The sequence below is a fragment of the Mus musculus genome, chromosome 1 (assembly GCF_000001635.26).
Source record: "Mus musculus strain C57BL/6J chromosome 1, GRCm38.p6 C57BL/6J".
Classification (NCBI taxonomy): domain Eukaryota; kingdom Metazoa; phylum Chordata; class Mammalia; order Rodentia; family Muridae; genus Mus; species Mus musculus.
Window position 1 is genome coordinate 57,898,861 of NC_000067.6, and position 24,855 is coordinate 57,923,715.

A 24,855-nucleotide genomic window follows, 5' to 3' on the forward strand; every position below is an offset into this window, starting at 1 on the left:
AGGTGTTTATAAATTCATCATCAGGTGGGTCTGCCATCTCCACGCCAGCACAGCCACCTGGGATGCAGAGCGCTGGGTCCACTGCTGGCTCAGAATCCTGGGAGAGGCTGCTCAGGCACTTGGTACCAAAGGAGAGTCATTTCACAAGTAAATCTGGCAACCACGGTCACCCATACAGTAAAGTTCCACATTAGTGTGACTGATGATGAAACTACACATTATCATTTCAATCAGCTTCATTACGGGAAGAAATGTTATGTACAGTGTGTATTTACGTGTTCACTGCCTTTTCGGGACACTTCATTGTATACTGTAATTTCCCTTTCAGTAAAGTTTCTTTGTTCAGGAAAGCTCCTTGACATAATAGGTTATGAATGATGGATTCTACTAGAGTCAAATTATATTTATCATAAATGAGCTAATGTCTAAAATCAAATTGTCTAGGACCCAGACTGCATTCTCTCACACTTTCCCTTGGTCTCTGTAATGTTTGTGACAGTGTCGGGAAAGGTGTGCCCTGTTTCTTTCTTTTTCTTTCCTATGAAATCATTTTAAGTGTACTTTAACTCGATCACAGTTCCGCAGAAAGCTATTGAACCAGACACAAGTACTGGATCTTAGAAAGTGAATCTGACTGAGTGTCTGCCCTCTAGGAGGTCGCCTCGGCAGCCAGGCAGTGGTGAGAGACAGGCACAGAAGCCTGTGTTAAATGTAATCTATGAAGGCAACTAGGAGCAGAGAGAAGCAGCAGGGTGGGTGGATAACTGCCTGAGAAGGGAGGACATGGCTGGGCTTCACCGAGAAGGTTGCACTCTGTATGCACATGAGCCACAGTCAGGTGGAAAGGTAAGAACATTCTCACGAGGCTGTCCAGGATGCAGGGAAACTCAGAATTTGGGGTCTTCTAAACCAAAATGCATTCTTTCCACTAAACACAGCTCTCTCTACATGAACCTCGTCTTCAGACGCTCACAGGCCACCATTTCTTTTCCGTACTAGACTTCCCTGTGGTGAACTCTAAAGAGAGGTCCATTTCCTTTTCAGGCCCTTAGATGCCATTTAGTTTACACCAGCAATAACTACATTGGCACCCACCTTTCAACAATGCCAAGAGCAACGTGCGGCTAATTTAGTGCCGCATCTATTAAAGCTCTAGAGAGAATCTGATGCTTGGGTTTTAAATATAGTTGAGATATTACCATGATGTTTCCTGATTTAATCCCTCCATAAATTAGATGAAATGATTATAGTACTTGTTGTTACTTCATTCTTGCCCCATCTCCAATCACTCTCCTGCCTTCATTAATTCAGAATGAAATACCACAAAGTGTACATGGAGATGGGGGAGGGCTACATTTTATGGCTTCACTATGAACTCACATTGAAAGATGCCCAAGGTTCTACTGGAATAGGAGGAAAAGAGGAGATGGGGGATCACACTCATCGCTTGCAAGTTGTTACTAACATTGCTGGATAGTAACAAGTGAGGAAGTATGGCTCAGAGATATTAAATAGCTTGTCCATATCTCTCTGCAGGCAGTTGCCAGAGCCCATACACAAACCCATGTCTTCTGACACTAAATGTAAGACCCTTTCTGGTGTCACCGCAACTCTTTTGGGAATTCTAATAAAGCAGTCCCTTCAGTGTTTTGTGGTGAAAGGCATTATTGCCAGCCTCAAAATAAAACCAGAAATAACCTTGCCATTCATGCTCCATCACTTTGCCATCAGTGTTTTCTTTTATCACAGCCATTATTTGGTGTTCTCTTACAGAAGGCGGCAGACTACTGCAGCAGAAAATGTCCTTAGATGGGAACCCCAGAGCGATTCATGGACCATCAGAGAGGTCAGATGGCCCACAGTGGTCAGCTGGGCAGCCTTGTAACCCAAGCAAGCCTAAGGCAAAAACATCTCCTGTTAAGTCCAATGCCCCTGCAGCTCATCTTGAAATAAAGCCAGATGAGCTGGCAAAGAAAAGAGGTAAAGTGGTTTCTTTTGCCCAAATGATTCAACATATTCTGCACACACATAAAAATGCCAGGGTGGCAGAACTTTCTAGAAAAAAAAAATACTGCTTAACAAAGAGAGTCATACGTGCAATTGAATTTCTTCTTTTTCCCCTGCAATCCACTTAGATGGAAAATGGAAGGCAGATGTAATCTTTCCCATGTCAAAGGTCTTGGAGTATCAAAGGTGGAATCATTTCCCCTTCTCTGCCCCTCTGTGGATGAATGTGTGTTTGCCTACCTCAGTCACTTACAAAGCAACTGTTAGAACGGGACAGAGTAGAGCCTCCCAGGCATATGAAATCCAGGCCTGTTCTGGTAAAGATGAATCTGTAGCCTGATAGACCTTCCTTGAGATATGGTCTTCCCTATGTGAACAAACATCTATATTAGAACTTTCAGGCAATCTAACACTGAACAGCTTTTCCATTTGACGCACTAGATTTTTATTCTTCAAACCTTGGTGTCTTTGAATGCTAACTAGCCTTACCAATGAAAAGGCCAAACCACTTCTTTTCTGATTCCAAGACTAAATAATGCCCCTCTGATTCAGCCTCAGTTGTATTTGATTTCCTTGGCTTTGGCTTGACACACTCATTTTATTTTCTTGAGGGAGATTTCTTTCTTTTAAGAAACATGTTCTTGTTGAGATAAGGACAGTCTGTTTACTGTGCAGGCTCTCTGCCTTGTTGAGAGTTCCAGGAGGCCAGGAGAGATGGCTACCTGGAGAGCTGCTTTAATGCTGTGGCTGTAATTCCAGGCCTGGCTCAGGATGCTGGTCAGGAGCCAGTATACCTGGCACTCACAGCCCATCCTCTCTAGCCCATTGGTTCCTCGCTATGTCATTTTCCTGCTCCAAAATCTCTGCTGGCTTTGAACCAGTTGCAGTGGTGTTAACAGAGGGAGCCAGCAGCACAAATGGCCTTTATATTGGAAGAGACTTCAGTTTATGACAGAACATAATGAGCAGAGGCTCTTTCTGAAGAACGAAAGGACAGGTGTGCCGGATGTGGCACAACCAGAGTTCCCACCCCCACCCCCGTGAAGATGCATCATGGGGGAGGGGAGGGGCGGTCTAAACAACCCATCCCCTCTTAACAGTGTTTCTCCACTAGAAAACAAAAGGTCTGTTTGGGGTGAGTTGCTTGCTTTGTTTTATTTATCTCATAAATAAAAGATAGAATGGTCATGCTAACATTTTTTTTCCTGGTGTTGATTTTAGGCCCAAATATTGAGAAATCGGTGAAGGATCTGCAGCGCTGCACTGTTTCTCTGACGAGATACCGCGTCATGATCAAGGAAGAAGTGGACAGTTCCGTGAAGAAGATCAAAGCAGCATTTGCTGAGCTACACAACTGGTGAGTGCTTTGACCCACAACTATAAATCCACAGTGTCTGGGCTCTCCCTACCACCTGTAAGAAAGACATCAGATGGGAAAAGTTAGTTATTTAATACATAAACATCACACAGAGCAGTGATCTCTCTCTCTCTCTCTCTCTCTCCCTCGTTCTCTCTGGCTTTTGTAAAGTTCTGCAGGCAGGAACATATATCTTGGGAGCAAAAAGACAAAGCGTTTAAAGAAGAGCAACTCTGAAAGTCCTCATAACTCCCTGAGAGTTGAAGTTAGCCTAATAGCAGCACATCAAGAACACAGAGTAAAGCCTGAGCAAAGGGGAGAAGAGAAACCTTAAACGGTACTGGCACCCATGACAAGCCAGGAACATGAAAGCTAGCTTAAAAATACAAAACATTGCCAGCGTTATCATTAAATTTCCCTGGCAAACAGAAACATCCAGTGACTTACTGATAATGCTCTGTTCTCGACGTAAGCAGGGTGACTGTGGTGGTTATGACAAAATGGCCCAAGGAAAGAAGGGTCTGTTTTGGCTCACAGAGGGTCCAGTCCGTCACAGCAGGGGCTTGGGACTACGGCAACAGAGCTCGAAGCAGCTGGCCACCTTGAGTTCATATTTGGAGAGCAGAGTCGATGAGGGGATGTGGGCCATTGCCCGGTTTGCCTTCTCTTTTTCACTCAGAGTGGATCCAGGTCCCCAGCCCATGGGTCGGTGCCTGATGCTTGTCTCCTCAGCCATTCTAGGTCCCGACCTGTCAGCTTGACAGTGATGGGTGTTTGTGATCACAGAGGTACTCTCATTACTGCCCAGCTCACTGCCCTTCACGGTGTATCAAGTACACCTGTTGTCCTTCTTCAAACAAAGAAATAGTGCCTGACATGGCTTAGGTGTGGCTCTTCCCTCCCTGTTGGTTTTAGTGAAAGACGTTTCTCTGAGCCCTGGACATTTTCTTATGTACAGAATTAAGATGAAATATTTATTATTATATAGTTATTATAATGGGAAAAAATGTTCTGTGTGTCACTTAAGACTCTTTCAGTTCCGAATGAGAAACGCCATACTAAATGCAAAAGAGATTTTCATAGCTAAAATATATAAATATTCCAAAATATTCACTAAGGCAAATCTCCTTCTAAGTCAAATTGTATTATCACATTATCAGGATCCGGTCTCTCACCTGCCTCCTACTTTCCTCCTCCGTCCCTCTCCTTCTTTTTCAGTGTCTCCTCAGTTTTGCTCATTTTATACTTCATACTTAGGCAGGCACTTCTGTGACCGCTGATGCCCTCTTCTTGACTTCTCATAAGCCTTAGTCCCCTGATGGCTAGGCAGTTGTTCCAGGGGGGAAAAAAATTGCAAGGACTAATTTTCCTTGGCTCGGTGTGGTCACATGTAAATCTTTGTAACAAATACTATGGCAAGAAGAGGGGTCTTCCCACTCTCTGTTAAAAGTCAAATGCTTCCCACAGAGTGGACAGTGGGGTGAGTCCCAACTCAACCCCATAAGCTGAGACTTGAAGAGTCAGTTATCCAGGCCAAAATCTAGGTGCTCACTCCAAAAGCAACCGCCCAACCACAGTACCCAGGTTTGTGGCAATTGTCGTCTATGACTCCTTGATGTTTCCTGACACTAGAATGTGACCGCATTTTCTGCATATTTTTCCATCCCCCGTCCTTGCTTTGACACTGGTGTGCTTTTTAACAGAAACTGTGCCGTTGTAAAAACTAAGGATTAAGCTTCACACTGACTTAATCTAAAATTCATGAATTTTAAGCCATCTGCTACATACAAGATCCCAAGGGTGCAAAAGACACCAGGTACTTGACAGGAAACTGCCTCCTTCAGTCACCACTCGGTCCCTTACAGGTCCTCTGAGGTGAGCGTGTGACCCCCTTACCTTCACCCAGACCTGGCATCTCTGGGGCTTTCCTCTTGGCCAGACTGTAGCTAAATCGTTCATAGTAACTAACTCCTAGGACACATGTGAGAACTTAAAGCAGGCAAAGATGTTATACTACTGAAGATGAGAATTCTTAGTAATTTCTAGCTATGACTTTTCTAGTCTCTCCTTAAGTCAATTGTCCTGTTACTTGTAAGTATATCCAAGAGATGCCTAGAGCCAGGGGCAGCACAGTTTACCTGGAAAGGTCCAGCTATAAATCTGTTAAGCTTCGAAGGCATATGGTCACTCAGCTCTGCCTGTGTGCCTAAAAATAGCCTCAGGCAATGCATAAAAGACACAGAAGCAAGAGTGGCTCTTGGCTGTCTGCTTTTGCCAGCCCAGCTCTCGAGGAGGGGTTGGGTCTCCATTGGAGAGCTCTGTGCCCCATTCATCTGGGTGGCCTTGTAAAGTAAGCGTTTCCTCTGATGGGTGGCCCCTCGTGATACCTTCCATCCAGTGACCCAAGCACTAGCTGACCAAGTGTAGCAGTGACCTCAAACCACCCCTCCTCCAGCTGCTAAACCTGCTTCTTATTTACTTAATGTTGAGTGTTAGTAAACAACGCATGGGTCTCAAAGCATCTGGAAATTTACAACAGGTTCTTTGAGCTTTTTACTCTTCATGAACGGTGAAAGTGTAGACAAGGAAAGCCAGAGCCCACGGACGTTGTGAGCTATGTCTCTGCCGCCCACGGATGTTGAGTGTGATGTCTCTGCCTCACGTCCCCCTTTTACTTGAACCTCGTGGGGGAAGATGAGTTCCACATGAGCCTTACCAGGCTCAAAAGTTACCCACAAGACAAAAAGGGCCCTTTTCTTCCAAACCAAGGAAGAAAGTGTGTGGTTCAACCCTTTGCTGTATGTGGCAGCTACCAAGGAAACTCCAGCACTTCTTTTCCGACCAAACCCTTAATAAGGAGGATCCCACAACAATTGTGTGCTGATTTAAAGATAAAACCAACTTACTGTTTTAAACAGAACTGTTTATGTGCATTTCCACCAAGAGGAAAACTTTGCCTCTATTCCAAATAAACCTTCAGCTCAGCCAACGTGGTGATGAACTTAAACAAAGCTTTGCTCTTGTTTCCTAAAGTATGGATCTTAGGAATTGCATGACTCATGAAAAATATAAGACTACAAAAGACTTGTTTAAAAGAAGTTTGCCTACTGATGGTGAAATCACATACCATAGGCAATAGAGGGGGTTGTGTGCCTAGCACCATCAATGGCAAACCTTGGGCTCAACCACAGGAGGTTGTAGGTTTGGAACACACGGGCCAGGTCCTCTGCTTTTCTGAAAACATTGCTCATTCTAAAGCAGTAATTAACTCCCGTGACCCTCAGTGGCATGAGTCTGTGAATCCCACTCCTAAGTCTTCTCTCTGGTCCTTCCTGTGGATCACCCAGTTCTTCTAGCTCCCAAGTACTCTGAAGGGGCCATTGTGTGTCCTCTGGGAATAAATAGAACCTCTCATGTAAAACATTAAGAAAACATTCACTTTTCCACTTCCCACCACAGTGCCAACATAAGGACATGAGTTCTGTTTGACTACATTCCACCAAAAGTCTTGATGAGGTTCATGGGAAATGGGATTTTTAAGGAGCTAAGAGAAAATGGTTGCTGTACATCCTCCAGACTGAACTAAGAACACACCAGGGCCAAATGAGCTGGGTCCTTATCCTTCCCAAGCAGGCTGTGAGGAATACTTGCTCAATGCAGTTACTGAAGAAAACCACTAAGTACCTAAAAAAAATTAGCACTGGTGTTTCACCAGGACATGGCCACATGTGGCTGACTGGCATAGGTAGGGCATTATCATCTTCGCAGAAAGAATTAGGGATCTAAGCGAGTAACCAAGATGACACAATCCTCTCCCACTACATCTGAACAGAAGATAAACTTGGCAACAAGAACATAAAAAGTCACATCAGGAAACTAACGTGAAACAGCTGGCTTTTCTTCTGTACAATTGGCCTCCTACCACAGCTGGAAAATATTCATTCTTTGCAACCATAGCTGCCAGATTTAATTGCTTTATGTGCAGACTAGTCTAGCTTCTCATCACAGACCCAGTGTATGTATGTCCAAGTTGATTATGAAGGCTTAAAATGAGCAATAAAACATGAAATTGAAAAAACATTGAGGAAGTATAATAATACTCAATATTTTTGCCATATGCTGGGAGAGAAAGTATCCCAAAATAGAGCTATAAAAATCCTGTTAGGTGCTATTGTCAATTTAACATCTAATTAAGAGCACTCTTAAGGAAGATGGAAGCTGGTCAGGAGCCAGCAAAGTAGTGTGTGTGCTAGTCAGGGTGGGTGGGGGTGCTAATGAGGTTTGAAGAGATTGAGGCATGGAAGGAGTAATCATTTTGAGCTGTTTTATTCTAACTAAAAAAGGGCAGTCAGAGCACATGTTTTGTAGCAAGCACTGGCCCCATGCCTTGCCTTTTGGTTTGGTTTGGTTTTCTGAAGCAGGGCTGTATTCATTACCTTTCTCATTGCTGTGGCCAAATAGCACAAGAAGCTGTTTCAGGAATGACTAGTTTGTTTTGCTTCACAGTTAAGAAGGGGTGCCTCCTGTCATAGTGGGAAGGGCACAGTGGGAAGACCTCAAAGCAGCTGGTGAGGTTACATGTACAGTCAGGAAGCAAAGAGCTGACCTAAGTAGGTTAGGTTGTAATGCTTAAGACCTGCTCCCCAATGACCTACTTCCTCCCACAAAGCTCCACCTCCACAAATCTTCACAACCTCCCAAAATGGTGCCACCAGGGGAGAACCAAGTGTTCAGACTTGTGATCCTATGTAGACCTTTCATGTTCAAACCACAGCAGGGGCTGGGTCTAGCCCAGGCTAAACCTGGAGGTGAGACATGAGTCTCAGCCCTTGACTACTTCCCCTTTCTCTGTGACCTTCAATTCATTTCTTCCTCCTTCATATCTTTTCCTTCCTCAAAGCAGGGGACCCTTCCTGTGGCTCCCTTCTGGTCAGAGATCCATCCTCACTGTGGCACACCACTTAAGCAGTTACCATGGTGTCCTGAGATCCCTTTTCTTCTTTTTATTCATTGATGCTTCCTGGCCTCTCACGGTGCACGACCTCATCCTCATTGTGAAGATGTGTTCCACACTCAAAGTGACATCCTTGAACATGTCAAATGCTCTCTAGAGATTCTGTACCTGAATCAAAAGATGACTTCTGTCGTGAGATTCCCAAGTCGAAGGACTAGCTATTTTAAGATAAACTTATCTTTTACCCACACACCTGAAATCCTCCTTACCTGCTGCGGAAGCCTCGCTGGTAGCTAAGCAAAGCCTTTCTGCATACACTATCACACACCACATGCCAGCCAGATACCATCTCTTTGACATTTGAAATACTACATTCTTCTCTGGGACCTGAGCTTGAGGAGGCCTCCTAACAGGAAGTAACTGGAGAGGTCTGTGTATTAGAATCACCTAGCAACAGTTGACCCCTTATTCCCAGATTTGATCCTTGGATGCCCAGATAGCATAAAATTATCGAAGTGTACATTCTCTGAGCCATTTGAGGCTGAAGCCAAGCAAGACCATTTTCCTGCTTCAGGAGGTTCACTGTGCAGTGCAGTTCTCCTCTTTTGGTTGGTGACCAACCCTCCCTGTCACCGTGTGCACACACTCATCCTTTCTTGACACCTTTGCGCCTTCTTCTGCAGTGCCTAGACGTGCACACAACGCTGAGATTGTGAGTTTTCTGTGCTCTTTGGGTCTCTCATTGTTCTCTTTGTAAATAACTTAGTATCTACTGAGAAACAGTATTTATGAGTTAATATTTGCTTCTATACTGAACTCTTGTGTATGGAAACTATAGTTTAAATACCCTTGGGGCTTCTTGGCCATCCCTTACAAAGGCATCACCCCAAACTTACTTCTGTGGTCCCAGAAATCTATTTCATTTGGTTGGTCCATTAGTTGGTTGGTTGGTTGGTTGGAGGTGGTATTTTAATTGCAACTTGATTTTAAAGAACTTAAAACCCATCACACGCTGAAATTAGCAGACCCAAAGTCTGTACATCTCAGTGAATCTCTACACAGTCAGGCTAGCCATCCTGAAGAAGCTGTGGAACTTCACATTGTATTTTACACTCTCAGTATTGATTGTATTTAAATACATTTATCCACCATGAGACAATCCCGACCGAGTTAGAACTAGAAACATGCTCAGCTCTCTATCTCTTTCATGACTCTGGTGTCGATTACCTCTCCACAGTCCTTCCTCCTCGTGTACTTTGCACACTTTAATGTTTCCCTTTCTTCTGTTATACTGGATTTACATGTTATACTGTACTCACATGTTATACTGAATCCACATGTTATACTGTACCCACATATTCTACTGAATCTACATGTTAGGCTGAATTCACATGTTATACTGAATCTACATGTTAGACTGTACCTACATGTTATACTGTACCCACATGCTATAGTGTACCCACATGCTATACTGTACCCACATGTTATACTGTGCCCACATGTCATACTATACCCACATGTTATACTGAATCCACATGTTTACATATATACACATGTGTTTACATATATACAACTGTATTATGGCTGGTGTCTGAATGGAAGGAAGAATGCACAGTGTTTTTCTTTCTGAAATTCTGTGCTCTTGATTAATATTATATATTCTAAATCTAAAGCACCCAACATGGCTCCAGGAGTGAACCTGAGTGGAGCAGCAAGGAAGTGAAGAAAGAGACAGACACAGACAGATATGCAAACAGAAAGCTGGGATCAGGTGGACTAGACTCTCTGATGGAAAAACCCACCACATCTGGAGCTCAGTCTGTTTATTATAGAGAGTCGAGCAAGGAGGTAGGGCTGTTTCATACAGATAAACCAAGAGGCAGGATTTATTGTATACAGATAGATCAAGGATACAAGTTTAGGATCTAGGAAGGAGTGTCTCTGTAGGCAGTCTTCTTGCCTTGAACATCCAGATGGAGAAAGCTATGGTAGACAAATTCTGCCCACACTGTCAACATTCACACATGGACCAAAGAGAAAGACTTTGTCCTTTTCCTCTGAGCCTTGCTTCCTGGGGAGAAGGCTGTGCCATTACTCCATAGGTCATTACTCCATAGGTCTTAACTCTGGGGTGTGTGACATGACCATCTTAGCTCTTGGCAGCATAAATTCAGGGCATCTCTCACTTGGGATTTTTCTGTCTCCTGTGCAAGTCCACCCATTTTCCTGCAAAATTTGAGATTTTGTCTTTCTCTAGAGATAAGTAATATTCATATGTGTGAATACATAGATACATATATTATATATAATATAAATAATTTTCATTGTTATTATTGCACCAAAATTTCCATCTGTATTGCTGCTTTGTTCACTATAACAAGAAATTAGGACCAACCTAGTCATCCATCAACAGACGAATGGATATTGAAAACTTGTTTGTTTAGTTTTAAATCCAGGTGGTTCTCTTTTGCATCTTCTAACACCTGAAAACCTGCAGATTACAAACCTCATAGAAGGGGCTGTACGTCCAAAGCCAGAGCAGTCAGAGTCCCTCGGCTGGTGAATCTCTTCCCTCTAGGAGACAGTTGGTCTGGCAATGTTGTTGACTGCAGGGAGGCAGTGTTCCCAGCTTCTGGTAGCACAAGGTGAGACAGGGTGCTGCTCACCGGGCAAGGGTGCTCAGTATGGCCTCCTCCCGGGGCTTTACTTCCTTCCCATGCTCCTGTAGCACAGGCATCTTTGGTCCAAGATGAGGACAATTCAGAGGGTTCCCTAGTGGAAGAGGATGCAGCATGTTCTGCAGGATCCCCTTGAGGGAAAGACAGACTCTATAACACTATGCGAGTCTAGCTTGCAGCACCCCACCTTCCAAATCAAGTCAGGGATACAGGAAGGGGAATTTCACTTCCATACTGCAATGCCTTCCCTCTTCAGTCAGTGGTGGGAAAATATTGTTTTCCATACTGCCTGACACACAACCCTTCCAGCTACATGTTTTAAAAGTCAAATTACATTTTTGCCTCCTTGAGATCTAAAAAACAATTATATTGGAGTGTAGAAAATTGAAGGCTTTGCTTTATTTTATTTTATTTTTTTTTTGTCTGTTTTTCATTATAGAATTCAACTCAGTCCTTAGAAGAAAGTGGAAAAATTAAGAACTAAAGGTTGTAGCTAATGACAGGCAGTCACTTCCATTAGCCATTCTGTCTCTACCAGAGTCTTTTTCTCATTTTATAATAAAGCCAAATATCACAGTGGGGACCCGGATTAGGATGGAGATCTGAGGCGTGTAAGATAAGGACAGTGGGGAATCGTTCCATTAAGTGCCTGTTTGGGGAATTGTCCCACTAAGCACCTGTTTGGGGATATCCTTTGGCTTCAGCCAGGCAGCAATATGACTTGCTATTCCCAAGCATACGGGGCATATGTCCAGCCGTTCTAGTGCCAGTGACATACTCAGGTGAGCAAGCTCTTGCTCTGTTTAAACTAGATGGAAGAAGAAAGCCTTTTTTCATAGCCTATGGTCCACCAGTGGTTGAACAAATAGTTGGTCGTTTAAATGCCATCTCTTAATTAAGAGAATCATTAGCATCATGGAGCTACATATACTTTGATAGGAATGACACATAGTTGGTTAAAGAAAAAAAAGACCCTGAAGTTAAATCTGTATCACAAAACAGATGGCAACGAGCAGACTTGGCTTTTGAGTTCAGCCATATAAGCATGGGGAATGGAAAGGAATATCACTGTAACGCCAACATGGCAAGAATAGTGAGCATTACTAGTGTGCACATTGGATGCTGGCTACTGGAATAGTGTAACTGTACAGTTACAGAAACGGTGCTTCTCCATGCCCCTTGCCATAAACAGCGCTTGTAAAGGGTTTGCTAGTACGAGAATGACCGGAGGAGGTTTTCCCGCTGTTTGGCGTTACTACATAATGAGTGTGTAATGCTTCCAATTCCCTATTTAATTATAAGAAGTGTGTTAAACAATTGCTAGATTTTGCCAGCTTTTAGTCTAAACGCATAATGAAGATCAAAATCAAGAGGCCGGGATGTGTGCCTTTCAGTTCTTCTGTTTGTTTGTTTTTCTTTTTTAAATAAAATCAAAAGATTCAATGGGGGTTTTATTTGTAAAATGTAATAAGCAGGTTTCTATGTCTCCTTCTCTAGAAGTGAATACAGCCCTCTCTCTGACTGATCAAAACCTGTGCAAGCCAGACTTTCTCACAAATCCCTTTCTTTCTCATCAAATTTTTTTTTTCCTAAGTGCCCACCTGTTTCCGCCTTGTACAAGACACTATACAAAGGAAATTAAATAAACTTGTTCCTTCCCACACACAATAGTCCATATTATTTGGACACTAAAAGAACACAGTGTGGGATGAGCACATACTGACAGAGGATACATGGAGACAATAATAAAAGAGGCTAATAAATATATTTATGCCTCAAGAGAGCCATATGGATGGATTTTGTTGCCATCTAGCTGACAAATTGCCCAAAATGACTCTTTTCCCTCACTCGGCACCAGTGTAATAAACAGGAGTGAGCTCCAGGGTCCATTCTGTAGCTGTGAAAAGGGCCAATACCACATAATGGGGGGAAACTCAAGGTTCCTGTGACTTTGCAACTGTGGCGAGTCCCTGCGGTCCAGTCTATTGCCAGCCCTGCCTTATTCGTGAATATATGTCCCTCTAAACAGGTGCGGCTCAGTCTCTGGAGGTAAAAGCTGCTCTATCCGTTTTCTTTCCTCCCTAAGGTTTTTCTCCACACTAGATGTTTCCCCAGGGCCTCTGCAGGGACTGAATGGATTGGTTGACATGAAGGAAGAGCGGGCTGATAAATATAGAAAGTACTGAACTGGCCATTTCGGTTTAGAGAAACCAGTATAAGCGGCACCTCACATTAACAGTTTTCCTGGGCGGCGGGTGCAGATCAGCGCCATACACTACGCCAACCACACGCTTGACCCTGGCGTCTGCTGTGTTCAGCTGCAGGCTTCTCTGCAGAGGAGCTTCTGGGTTTGTTTCAAAACCTGAGAGGATGTCTGAGTCTTTTCAACAAATGAAGGTTGCCAATCAACCAGCTAGTCACATGCATCGGAACAGAAGTGGTTGTCTTTCCATCTTAGAATGGAAATAGAAGGCAAATTAAGCAAGTGTTCTGTCTGCGTATTCCCATAGGGTGGGATATCTTTAAGAAGTTATAATATAGTGCATTTTCACTGAGAGAATTAAGATCAGTTTCTTAAACATCTTCATAGACAGCAAATCCATCAGATTTAAAGAGAGCTAGTCTATATTACAATTTGAGAATGAGTCTTAGAGGTTTTTGATTTTGGGTTGTTTGTTTGTTTGTTTGTTTTGACCTATGAGAGCGTACTGGGGAGTAGGACAGTTAGTCAGGTACACAACAGCAAATTATACAGCAAACTAAACATTAAGTCAGTGAAATAGAATTCCTTACATATGTGCAGCATTAATATTTCAGTAGCTGTAAACTCTTGATTCTTACTAGGTCGTATTCTAATAAAAGTCACACTTTCAGAGGTTTATTAACCACTTAATTAGGAAGCATGCGCTGTGGAGTTAGACAGAATGGGATTTGGGTTTCACTTTATGTATTCCAGCTCAAATGCCGATTGAGTTTCTTACTCTGCTATGGAACCAACAGTTACCCCTTTCAATGGGTGGTATGAATATTCCTAAGTCAGTAAACTTGTCACATCATTCTAAAAAACTTCTAGCATGTTCCACAGTGGATGTTTGCTTAAGTTTCTCTCTTTCAAGTATAGCATTTAGGAACGTCCTTTTCCTGTACCCCAAGACATTGGGAGGACATTATTCTTCAACACTTTCTAATTAGAAAGTTTTTCATGCAATATATTATAATCATATTCGTTCCCCTCCCCCAACGCCCCAAGATCCTCTCCCCCGCTTCCCTACTCACCCCAATTCATACTGTTTTCCCTCTCTTTTGCTCTCCCACTCACTCTTTCTCCCCCCCCCCCCCAAAAAGGAAAGAAAATCAAAACAAACAAAAACCCAGTAAGACAAAAAGAAACAAAAACCTAACTGTGGAGCCCACTTTGTACTGGCCAGTTACTCCTGGGCATGGGGCTCCCCCGAGTGTGGTTGACACTCCACTGGAGGGAACTGGTTCTCCACCTCCCAGTGGGTACCTATTGCATGGAGCTTCTTGGTGAGGGGCAGGACTCTGTCCACTTCCCCTTCTCAGTGCCAGGATTTATTTTGTCTGACTTGAACTTGTGTGCAGGTCTTGTGTGTGTTGTCTCTCTCTCTCTCTCTCTCTCTCTCTCTCTCTCTCTCTCTCTGTGTGTGTGTGTGTGTGTGTGTGTGTGTGTGGTTACAGAGGTAGCCCTCTGTAAGCACTTAGTGTACTATGTTGAATCTTGGGTGAGGTATGTGAATCTCTCCACAGCTTTATTATTCCTCGACTGAAGAGAGAAGTGAAGTAAAGAGACCCCCCATTGGGAATGGCTACAGCTGCCACCAAGACAGGTCACCCCACCTTCCTGACTTGCTATGTCTCTTTCTGCCTCCCCCTCCCTTTCCTCATCTGTTTATCTCATGGGTAGAAGACTGTGCCCGCAGTGGCACTTCTCAAGCTTGTTTGGGAATGAGGGGCATCTGAGCCACTACCCCAGAAATTCTGCTCCCCTGAGTGTAGAATTGACCCCCATAGTCTGCATTCTGTACATTACACTGAGAAAGCTAGCCAGGACACCCAGCTGGAGAAGCCCTGCTGCAAATACTGAAGGGTAAGGGTGCTTTCCTTCCCTGAAAACCCTTGTCCAGTGGCTGCAAACAGAAATGAGTAGCGCAACAAAAGCAGTGTGGCAGGTTGTACAGAAGAGTGGCCGGTGCAAGGGCTGGGTGTAAGGGCCTGTTGTGAGCAAGTGAGGCCTGGGTGCAGGCTGTGGGAGTGAACAGATGAGCCCTGGGTGCAGGCTGTGGGGGTGAGCAGATGAGCCCTATAGTACAGTAGAGTGTTGAGTGTGGGGGCTGCAAGTGGGCCCTGAAGGCTGTTTAGGAAAGGGTTCATCAAGGAGGTGAAATTTAAATCTTGAAGGAAGACTAGAAATTTACCACATAAAGAAGGGAACAGAAGCCTGCAAGATCACAGTATTTGAGAGGACGAAATTCCCCCAAGCCTCACTCCACCAATCGCTAATCAATAGAGTGGGATACATGCCTCTCAAATCAGAAAATCCACTTATAAACTAGACATTTGAACCACCATTCATCTGTAGTCAAGAGGGTAGGAAGGTCTCCTTTTTAGACTCTAGTGTTTACTTGCCTTCCCAGGGTGGAGCTACTTAGAGCAGGCTGTTAACTGAGATAATGGTGCATGCTTGTCTAGAGGATCCCAGGATGCGTTCTCTCTCTCTTCCCTCTTCCCCTGAGAGCCAGAAGTCTAAACCCTGCCAGGTAGCAAGACCCATGCCTCAGGTTAGAAGTGAGGGCACTCCTGATCCTTTGGGTACCACACTTAGAACTCATGCTCAGCATTGATTTCCTCATTTCAGCATCGATGATGGCATCTGCACGGATAACTTCCCCCATCCCAATTTGTTTTCAAAACAAAACAAAAAACAAAAAATGTTTTTGGAAGAAAAGCTAGCAGAATGTAAAAGTGATTGGCTCTATCTTGTGCGTGAGACAGAGAATGTCTTTTGTCTTGCTTTGTTTTATTTTGAAATGTTTCATTTTGCCTTGTTTTCTTCGATGAGTGTGAAAGATGAAGTAAAGATGCCCCAAGACAACTGACACCCACAGTTTCCTTTCCTCTTCTATAGTGTAGCTTTCAAAGAGGGGAGAAGGCTAAGTCCTATCTTTTTACAGTGAAACTGAAATGCAGTTATTTTCTCGACTAGTGCTTTTCATAGAAAGAGAACAACCTAAGACACAATTAGAAAAGACAAGAAAATACTGATTGACGAAATCTGTATGTTCCTAGCTAAACAGTTGGTGTCGTAGGTATTAGACTTGGAGGATTTTGCTTCTCTTGTCCTTTTAAAAGTTCCAAGAAGATAAATAAGCCCCAGTGGGATTCTATTGAGATTAACTATGTCTGTTTTAAGGAATTCCAGAGTCTGATAAGTTAAAAGTTAAAAGTTAGTCTGCAGTCTGCAGGTCTCATTCCCAAAATGCAATTTAAATGGTATAGTCAAATAGTTAATTGTGGTTTCAAATTATTGTATGGTTCAAACATGAAATATGTGAAATTAAGAGGCATTAACACATTATATCATCCCTGGTAAAAGAAACCAAAATAAAGTGGGCCTCAGCCCAAGTGATAGATTGAGTCCAGTTGTTCACATCTTGGGTACTTGCTTCGCCCTGTAGTGAGTGTGCTTCCTGCAGGAACATCAGCCATTTTACCTCTTTGATGGTTGTGGTTAGTGGGTAACTTTCAAAGGCTCATCTTTATACTAAAGACCTGTATTGGTTTTGTGTGTTTAGTGAATGACATTGTTGAGTCTTTAGAAGATCCACTTGTCACCATTGTTGTATTCAAGGGGGAAAAAAGCCTATATTTCCAGCTATGAATAGAATTCAGATAGTTATAAAATGCAAAATAATATATAGAGTGGAGGACGGCAGTCTGAGAATCCCAGCAATGCAGCAAAAATATAAATAAATTATTAGATAGAAAGATAGATAGATAGATAGATAGATAGATAGATAGATAGATAGATAGATGATGGATAGATAGATAGATAGATAGATAGATAGATAGATAAAGCCACCAGCGGTCAGGGTCAAGTCTGCTGCAGTGGAAATAGGTAAGAGAGGCTTTTCTCTACTGGAGTAGATTGCTGGGGACAGAACCGTGTGGGAAGTGAAGGAAGAGTGACTGACGGTGGCACCATAACTTACACAGGGTACAGAGGAGGGGACCAAATGGAAAGATGCTTAAGGTGAAGAAAGGAACGTGGGAATTGACAGCCTGTAAGATTGGGGTGGGGTGGCGTGTCATTTGCAGCTAGAGCTGCTGACCCTCCTGGCCTAGGAATACAGAACCACACACATTCTTGCTGCACTTGTGGTCATCAAGCCAAGGAAGAGATTCAGTTGGCAGCTGCAGTTGTTGAGAAGTAGCTGAGCTAAGCCCATGACTAGTTTTGTCCTGGTCTCAAGAAGGGCTGGAATATTTGATCTGGGTCAGAAATGGGACTCATGGGTCAAGTTCATGGGCCTCACATATAGAGGAGGGTCTCCTGCTCTTCCCTAGTGGGTACAAGCCCCTCACCCAGGGCACAAAGACCTCTAAGCTATTGGGCAGCACAGACCCCCCCCCCATCAGCACTCAGGCTCATGAAAAACAGAGAACTCCCCAGCTTCAGGCCCATCAAGGGGCCACAGGGCTTTGCTGGACAAACCAATGGACCTCATAGCTCTTTGACTCCACAGTAGTAATGAACAGAGCCGAGAGTAGGGTGGGGGATATTCTTAAATTACTTTTCTTTAATTAAAAAAGATGGGAAGGAAGGGAAGCAAAGTCTTATGCCAGGAAGTCTTGCCTTAGGGCTTATCACTTGTTTGCATGTCTGTGCTGTGTGGTACAGGCTGGTAGGGCTGAAGCATTCCCTAGCATTTCTTAGCATCCTTTCTCCCCAGCACCTCACCTTTCTACACCAAAAAGCCAGGATCCAGGTTCCTTATACAGCCTGCTTGCCCTGCCTCCATCTCCTCTGGTGCTCCCAGTTTGTTTGCATGGTAGGCAAGAAATTGGAGGAGCCCTCACTCAAGCACACTGTCCATACAGCTTTGGAACCACAATTGTCTGGGATCAGATGGGTCCCAGCAGTTTCTCTCTTTAAAGGCTCCCTGAGGCAAAGCATCAGAGCTGGAACTGGCCTCGCTTTAACTCTTCCACATCCAGTTCTATGCACTGCCCACACCGACTGAGGTTCTGTTTCATGATTTGTCTTTCATTCCTCAATGTGCGCCAGCAGGCTCTCAACCATGATGGTCCTGTGGGTGGCTGCCTACTATGCCATCTTCACCTTTTAAGAACACCAGGCCTATGTGGCTCATCCAAGCTTCCAGACGAAACTGTTTTGGCTACTCCATGCCTTGGTCTCTAGAGTTAAAGACAAGTCTTCCACAGAGCAGAAAATATATTCCATCTGAAGAGCCCTTCCGATTCCTTTTATTGTCATTATTAGTTCCCTATAGAAAGAATCAAGACAGTGGAAATGCTTTTATGAAATGACACTTTATCTTTGTGATTAACTATATAATAAACTATAAAGATTTCGCCATGGTAATCTCCTCCTCACACCTTATTGCTTTGGTAATAAAAGCTTTTTTATGGCCACGGGATAAAATTTTATTAGCCAAGTAGTTTAGATAAAAGGAGAAGATGTGTTTTGGAAGGGTTGAAAGGTTATGTCTGAAACATGTGAGCTTAGCATGGGTTTTATGTTCGACTCTGCCGATGGAAAACATGCTGGATGCATCTGAAGTCTGTCTAAACTAATTAAAGAGTTATGTGTTTCTGTCAAGTACTGAGGATCAGTACTGGAAAACAGGGCCGCTCAGTCCTTAGGCTCTTGGTTTAATGGGAAAGCACATGTTTCAGCAGAAAACAATCACAAACTTGCTCTTTTGATTCTGAGTCAAAGCCTCTGTGGTTGGTAACCGTCATTACAATTTTATTCATCAGCTATGTCTTAAATGATGAGAGCCAATCATTGTGCAAACGTGTATATATTGTCATGTAGACAATTCATACACAAGCACTCCACAATGCCCATCATATGCCATGCCACAGAAAGATGGGTGTCTTATATTCCTTTACTGTTCAGCCACTGCTGAACAATGAGTAACAGAATAGGAGCATAAAGGTGACATTCTTAACAGCTCCATTAGAGGTTTTTGAGACATTGACAGTTGAGCAAAGATGTGAAAGAAGAGCTTGCTAGATAAAGAGACGAATTCGGGGAGGAAGGGAGACATCGCCTTTGAAGCAGAGGACATGTACCAAGGCTCTGTGGTGAAAGTGAGTAAGGTTCGTGCCCCCTTGTGTATTGGGAAGCTTCAGTGAGATTCCCATATGGCACTGGCCCACCAGCTGACGGACCCAATCCTGTCAATCAGCCTTCAGTACTAGTTAGGCAACAACAAGCTGATATCTACCTGCAGCAAGCTGATGTCTACCCACAGAGGAGAACCTCAAAGGCAGTTGTGACCTCTGCTTCCCCAGTGGGACTCTGGCGTGTGCATTCATGCCAACCTGCTCAGGGGACCCCACTCACTCCTCCCCATCGCCATCCCAGATTTCTGCCAGGATGCCCTCCACCCCTGTCGAGCCTGCTGCTGTTTACATCCAGCAGCACTTCAGTGTGTGTCTGCCCTTGTCCTTCTGAGAAGATTGAGTCATGCAAATAGCCCTGATCCAGTCACTCTGCCTGGGACATTCCGGCATTGAGGGTACTTTAAAGGCCTTAGACATGGCCATTCCTACATGACCTGTTCTTAGTCTGGGGCTCAGTATGATGTGATGCTGGCTCCTTCCTGTCTGACAGTCTGCCAAGGGACAGACTGGCCTGCACTAATTTGTCTGCCACATCCATTTCCCTTCCACAAGCCTAATGCCAGGCACCACGGCGCTACTGTGATGAGATTCTCAGGGGACAATCAAGTGGGCCCTCCTTATGCTGAGTTTTGAGTTTGGTGTGTTTCTGTCTATCAGTCAAAACAAAAGCTCTGGGGGTAAGTTTTGACCACAGTCGCCCAGCATTGGCAGTGCTGAATTTCTGAGACACCTGAGGACGTGCCCTTGTTAAAATACCCATAGGAAGGGAAGCATGATTTGATGCCAACTTCACAGGCTTTTTCGCATCCCCAAGTGTGTGCATTAAGCAGATTAAGACTTTATTGTGTAAACCTTCATTCCTCCTGTTGCTAGCCCAGAAGGTCTGAACTATTGTGTGACTATCAGGCTTTGTTTAATATGTGTTCCACCTGGGGTGAGTATTATACCACAAATCTTGTAAACCCTCTAAGCATGATATTATGTTAACAAATCGTACCAACAAAAATTTAGCACGGTCGTGTAGCTGGTGAAGAACTCAGCAAAAGCATCTTCCTCAAAGTTGTACCTGCCCAACACATGCAGCCTACAGGCCTTCCAACTTCTGGGATCTGCTCTTTGCATACAAACTGGGTGTGGTGAGGCTGGTAACTATGTTAGAGCCTTCTGGGTTTCCTGGGTAGGCTGCCCTCTTTTCAATGACTGACTGATGCCAGACTCATCTTATGGGTGGATTTCCCTCATGTGTGCTGTGTATGTCTCTTCAGAAGTCTGCTAGATCTTCTTTCTTCTGGCCATCATAATTTTCTTCTATCTTACCCTCTTGGCCAGTCTGGCAGGACTCTCACATCTCTGCAAAAAAGAATGTAGGTGTCATAATGATTAAAAAAGCCCCCACTTCCTCTCCCCATCCCTTCCTTTTCTTTGTTTCCATAGCTGTACTCCCAGCTCCAAATCCCTTAGCTGGCACATGGCAAGTACTTAGAAAATATTGGCCAGATGAATTAATGTTTGGGGGCTCTCTCTCTCTCTCTCTCTCTCTCTCTCTCTCTCTCTCTCTCTCTCTCTCTCTCTCGCCATCATATCCTTATATAATACCCCAAGCCCTGTGCAACTCTGTGTCACTCTTTGTGAAGAGCCTTTCCATGTTCCGTGGCAATCTAAAGCACGTTTTAAGAGTGCAAGCGGATTCTACATTCTTCCACTTGCTGTGCCTTTGGACTTCTGCTTTCCATCTGCTTATCACTGCATCAATCCAGGGATGAAACACAGACACTTCAGTCCATGTGAGTGTACCCATCCACACCACGCATAGGAAGGTACAGGCATACCACAGCTGTGTGTAAGACCACAGCAACACCTTAAGATGGCACGGGAAATGGCCTGGATCTTGGGATTTCTTTTCATTACCCCAGTCCTGAGGTTGCTCCTGGGTCTCAGCCTTCTTGCTAAATCGTCTCTCTTCTCTCATCCCTTTCTATGCGGAATAAAGTTTCAGAACATGTTCCCAAGCAGAGTAGTTTAATTATTTGTAGTTTGAGCTCTTGACCCCAATTTCACCTTATCCCTCCAATAGCTTATCCATTAGCCTTTGTCTCCTAAACTAAAATGGAAGTGCCCTCTTTGAGAAAGTTGTAAAAGTCTAAAATAAAACAGGCATCACAAACAAAACCACACTTGTCTCTATCAGGGCAACATTTGCAGTCTTGACAAGAGAAGCTACATCTGCTTGGAGTCAGGGTCTGTTGCTAACGTCTGACACCTCATACGGTTGCTCCATATATGCTGATTTGTGCAGAGATGGACCTTAAGAAGAAATATGAGAACTTTCCAGTAACAAAGACTTGAAGAGAAAGGAACTGAGTCACAGGGACAGGGATGGAGTGAAGACTCCCTTCTCACTAACCTTGAAGTGCTGTGCACTTCCCACGTTGAAGACACACTGTCATCATGCCTATGTACCATAAATAAAGAACATGCAGATGACTATTTCATAAAAGTGCTCAAACCCAGTGACCTTTAGCCATATGTGTCATGGGGACTCCTGATGCAGTCTATAGTGGAGGGACTAGGCTCAGAGCCCAGTCTTGGAGAATGTGCCTGTCACTGAACATGGCACTTTCTACTGGTTGCAAAGGGCTGAGCTCCACAGCAGACATTCATCACTTGCCAAGTCTTAGATCATGCCATCTTGTTCAGAGTCCCAAATGGTTAAAAATACATTCACAACCCACTTCTTACCTTGACCAGTTTTGTAGAATAACCAAGAAGGAAATGTTCAACACTGTAAATTTTGAAAGTACAGGTGATTGGAAATCTAAACTGCCATGTATTGAAATGCATACTACATAAATTCATAATTAAAATGATATAAAAAAGAATAAAAATTCATTGACAGCTTTGTAGAATGCTAAAGACCTAACTGGCTTGAAAACAGATTTAAGAAAACTCAAACATGTACCTTACCTATCCAAACTATACATAATGATAACCTAACAATTGCAACCTCCCTTTGTCTCTCTCTGTGTCTTTGTGTGTGTGTGTGTGTGTGTGTGTGTGTCTGTCTGTCTGTCTGTCTATCTGTCTCTCTCTCTCTCTCTCTCTCTCTCACACACAGGAGGGGAGGAGGCAGAGACAGACACCATAGGGATTAAACCCAGAGCTGTGATCATGTTAGCCAAGTGCCCTAACTCTGAACTAAGTCCAAGCCTATGAAGTTTCTCTTTGAATAAAGAGCTCAGCAAATAAATGAGAGACTCATACAAATCAAAGACTTCCTACAAACCTTGTTGATCTGGACAATGACAGTGATGATTACTAATAACAAAATGAAGAATGTCTTGTACTCAATATGTCTTTATTGAGTAATAAAGCACAGATTTGAGATGTCTTCTGGAGGAATATTTTAAGTGTATCCTGTGTTTAAAAAAGTCAACCCTGAATCATAACAAATTTCTACATCCAATAATTTAATAGGAAGCATAAAGAGTAGGTTTAATGAAACCATAGAGATGTAATTAGTAAAATTCAGGCTTTGAATAACTTTTGAGGCCAATTTGGTACCTTCAAATAAATGGCAAACGAAATGAGAAAGCAGATGAGAGGGAAATGGTAGGTTAAAGACATTTAAAAGAGTCATTCAGTTACAAGAACAAGTCTTGGAAAGATTTAGGGGTCAGTTGTAGAAACCTGAGTAGATATCTGGAACATTAAACTATTAGTAATGTTTTAGGTGATGAAGTAATATGCTTACAATTTCAGCAATCCTTAAACTTCAGATGTATATATGTATGTATGTAGATGGTTAGTTTAAAGATAGATAAATAGATAGATAAGAGTAAGATAGATGATAAATTAAATAGATTAAGATAGATAGATAGATAGATAGATAGATAGATAAGATAGATGATACATAGTAACATATAATAGTAAGGTGATAAGATAGATAGATAGATAGATAGATAGATAGATAGATAGATAGATAGATAGATAGATAGATAGATGATAGATAGATAGATGATAGAGAAAATACACATGTACATGCATAGATGATAATGATGATAGATAGTACATATAGAAAGATAGATGACAGATGATAACTGAGATAGATGGTAGTAAGATAGAGAAATGATAAATAGATGATCAATGAAATAGATAGATGACAAATTGATGATATAATAGATATATAGATAAGTGATAGATGGAATAGATGACAGATTGATGATTAGATAGATAGATAGATAGATAGATAGATAGATAGATAGATTGATAGATAGATTGATAGATAGATAGATAGACAGATAGATAAGAGATGCATAGATACATAGATGGATGCATGCATGGATGCATGCATGGATGCATGGATGGATGGTAATTTGTTACCAACTGAAAGTTAAAGCTCATGTCTGGTTTTACAGACACATCTGAAAGGGAATAGAAAAGGTCTCTGTGCTATGTTGTTGCTTTTAGAGAGTAGAACTGGGAGATTAGGGGCTGGAATGAGAAAAATAAACTTGAATAATTGTTTTAATTAATGAACTATATTGGAAGAAGTTCACCATGACCTTGCTGTGCTGAGGATATGGGAACATCCACTTGTACTGCAGAGCAGTCAGGGGCAGCAACCTTAAGCAGGCTTGCCCAAGTATGGTCCTAGGAACGACTACATCAGAACTGGGCCCACCTCCCATCCCCAGCTAGAATCTCAGAAACAAGAACACAGACATTTGGGGATAGTCCATGATGATTTAAGTGTCAGCTTATCAAATACTTATCATTGTTTTGCAACCTTGGAATGTGTAAAGAAAAAATACACTCTGACTTAAATATAACGCCGTACAGTTCTGGTAGTCAGAAAGGCCTTTTCCTTTCAGATGTGCAGACAGTGAGTTAATCAGCAGATGTCACGGTGTTATCCTTGGGGAACATCCCTCTCATGTTGCTTCAGTTTTAGAGAAAAGGTGCTCTCCTGGCATTGTTGCACAAAAATATTTGGGGTTAATGAAAATCATTTAGTGTGTGTGTGTGTGTGTGTGTGTGTGTGTGTGTGTGTATTTCCATCACTTGTTAAAAGTTTAACTTTAAGTTCTTGTTCTTTTTGTTTCTGTTGTTCCCTAGCATCATTGACAAAGAAGTTTCACTGATGGCAGAAATGGACAAAGTTAAAGAAGAAGCCAGTGAGTATCCATGTGGCTGTGTGATGAGGGGCTCTCCCAACAAGCCAAAATCAATCCACAACTCAGGGTGGCAGCAATTTGGGGCAGAACCCTAAAATTCACCCTGAAATACTGGTGGGTGGGCTCTGTAACTCCAGGCAGGTCACTCATCTCTGTGTTTCTGTTACACCGTCTGGCCAATGACAGAGCTACAGCACAGTCCTCATGCTCAGAATGTTCACTGAGGAAGAGGGGTCTGCTGAGTTCTTTAAATGCAAGGGACTTCCATGTGCACACAGAACTTGAACTTAA

At 43.0% G+C, this 24,855-nt stretch overlaps 1 protein-coding gene across 15 annotated transcripts in view; it reads left to right on the forward strand.

Moving 5' to 3' along the window:
* Window positions 1-24,855, forward strand: part of Spats2l (spermatogenesis associated, serine-rich 2-like) — a 174,297-nt gene that overhangs the window by 124,759 nt on the left and 24,683 nt on the right. For 11 of the 15 annotated variants that reach the window (XM_017322123.2, XM_006496210.4, XM_030242305.1 and 8 more), the window contains 3 exons: window positions 1,774-1,980; window positions 3,229-3,364; window positions 24,506-24,564. In XM_017322123.2, the coding sequence (XP_017177612.1) occupies window positions 1,774-1,980; window positions 3,229-3,364; window positions 24,506-24,564 (402 nt within the window). The remainder of the gene's footprint in view (window positions 1-1,773; window positions 1,981-3,228; window positions 3,365-24,505; window positions 24,565-24,855) is intronic. The other 4 variants (XM_006496217.4, XM_030242308.1, XM_006496216.4 and 1 more) reach the window with 1 other exon arrangement.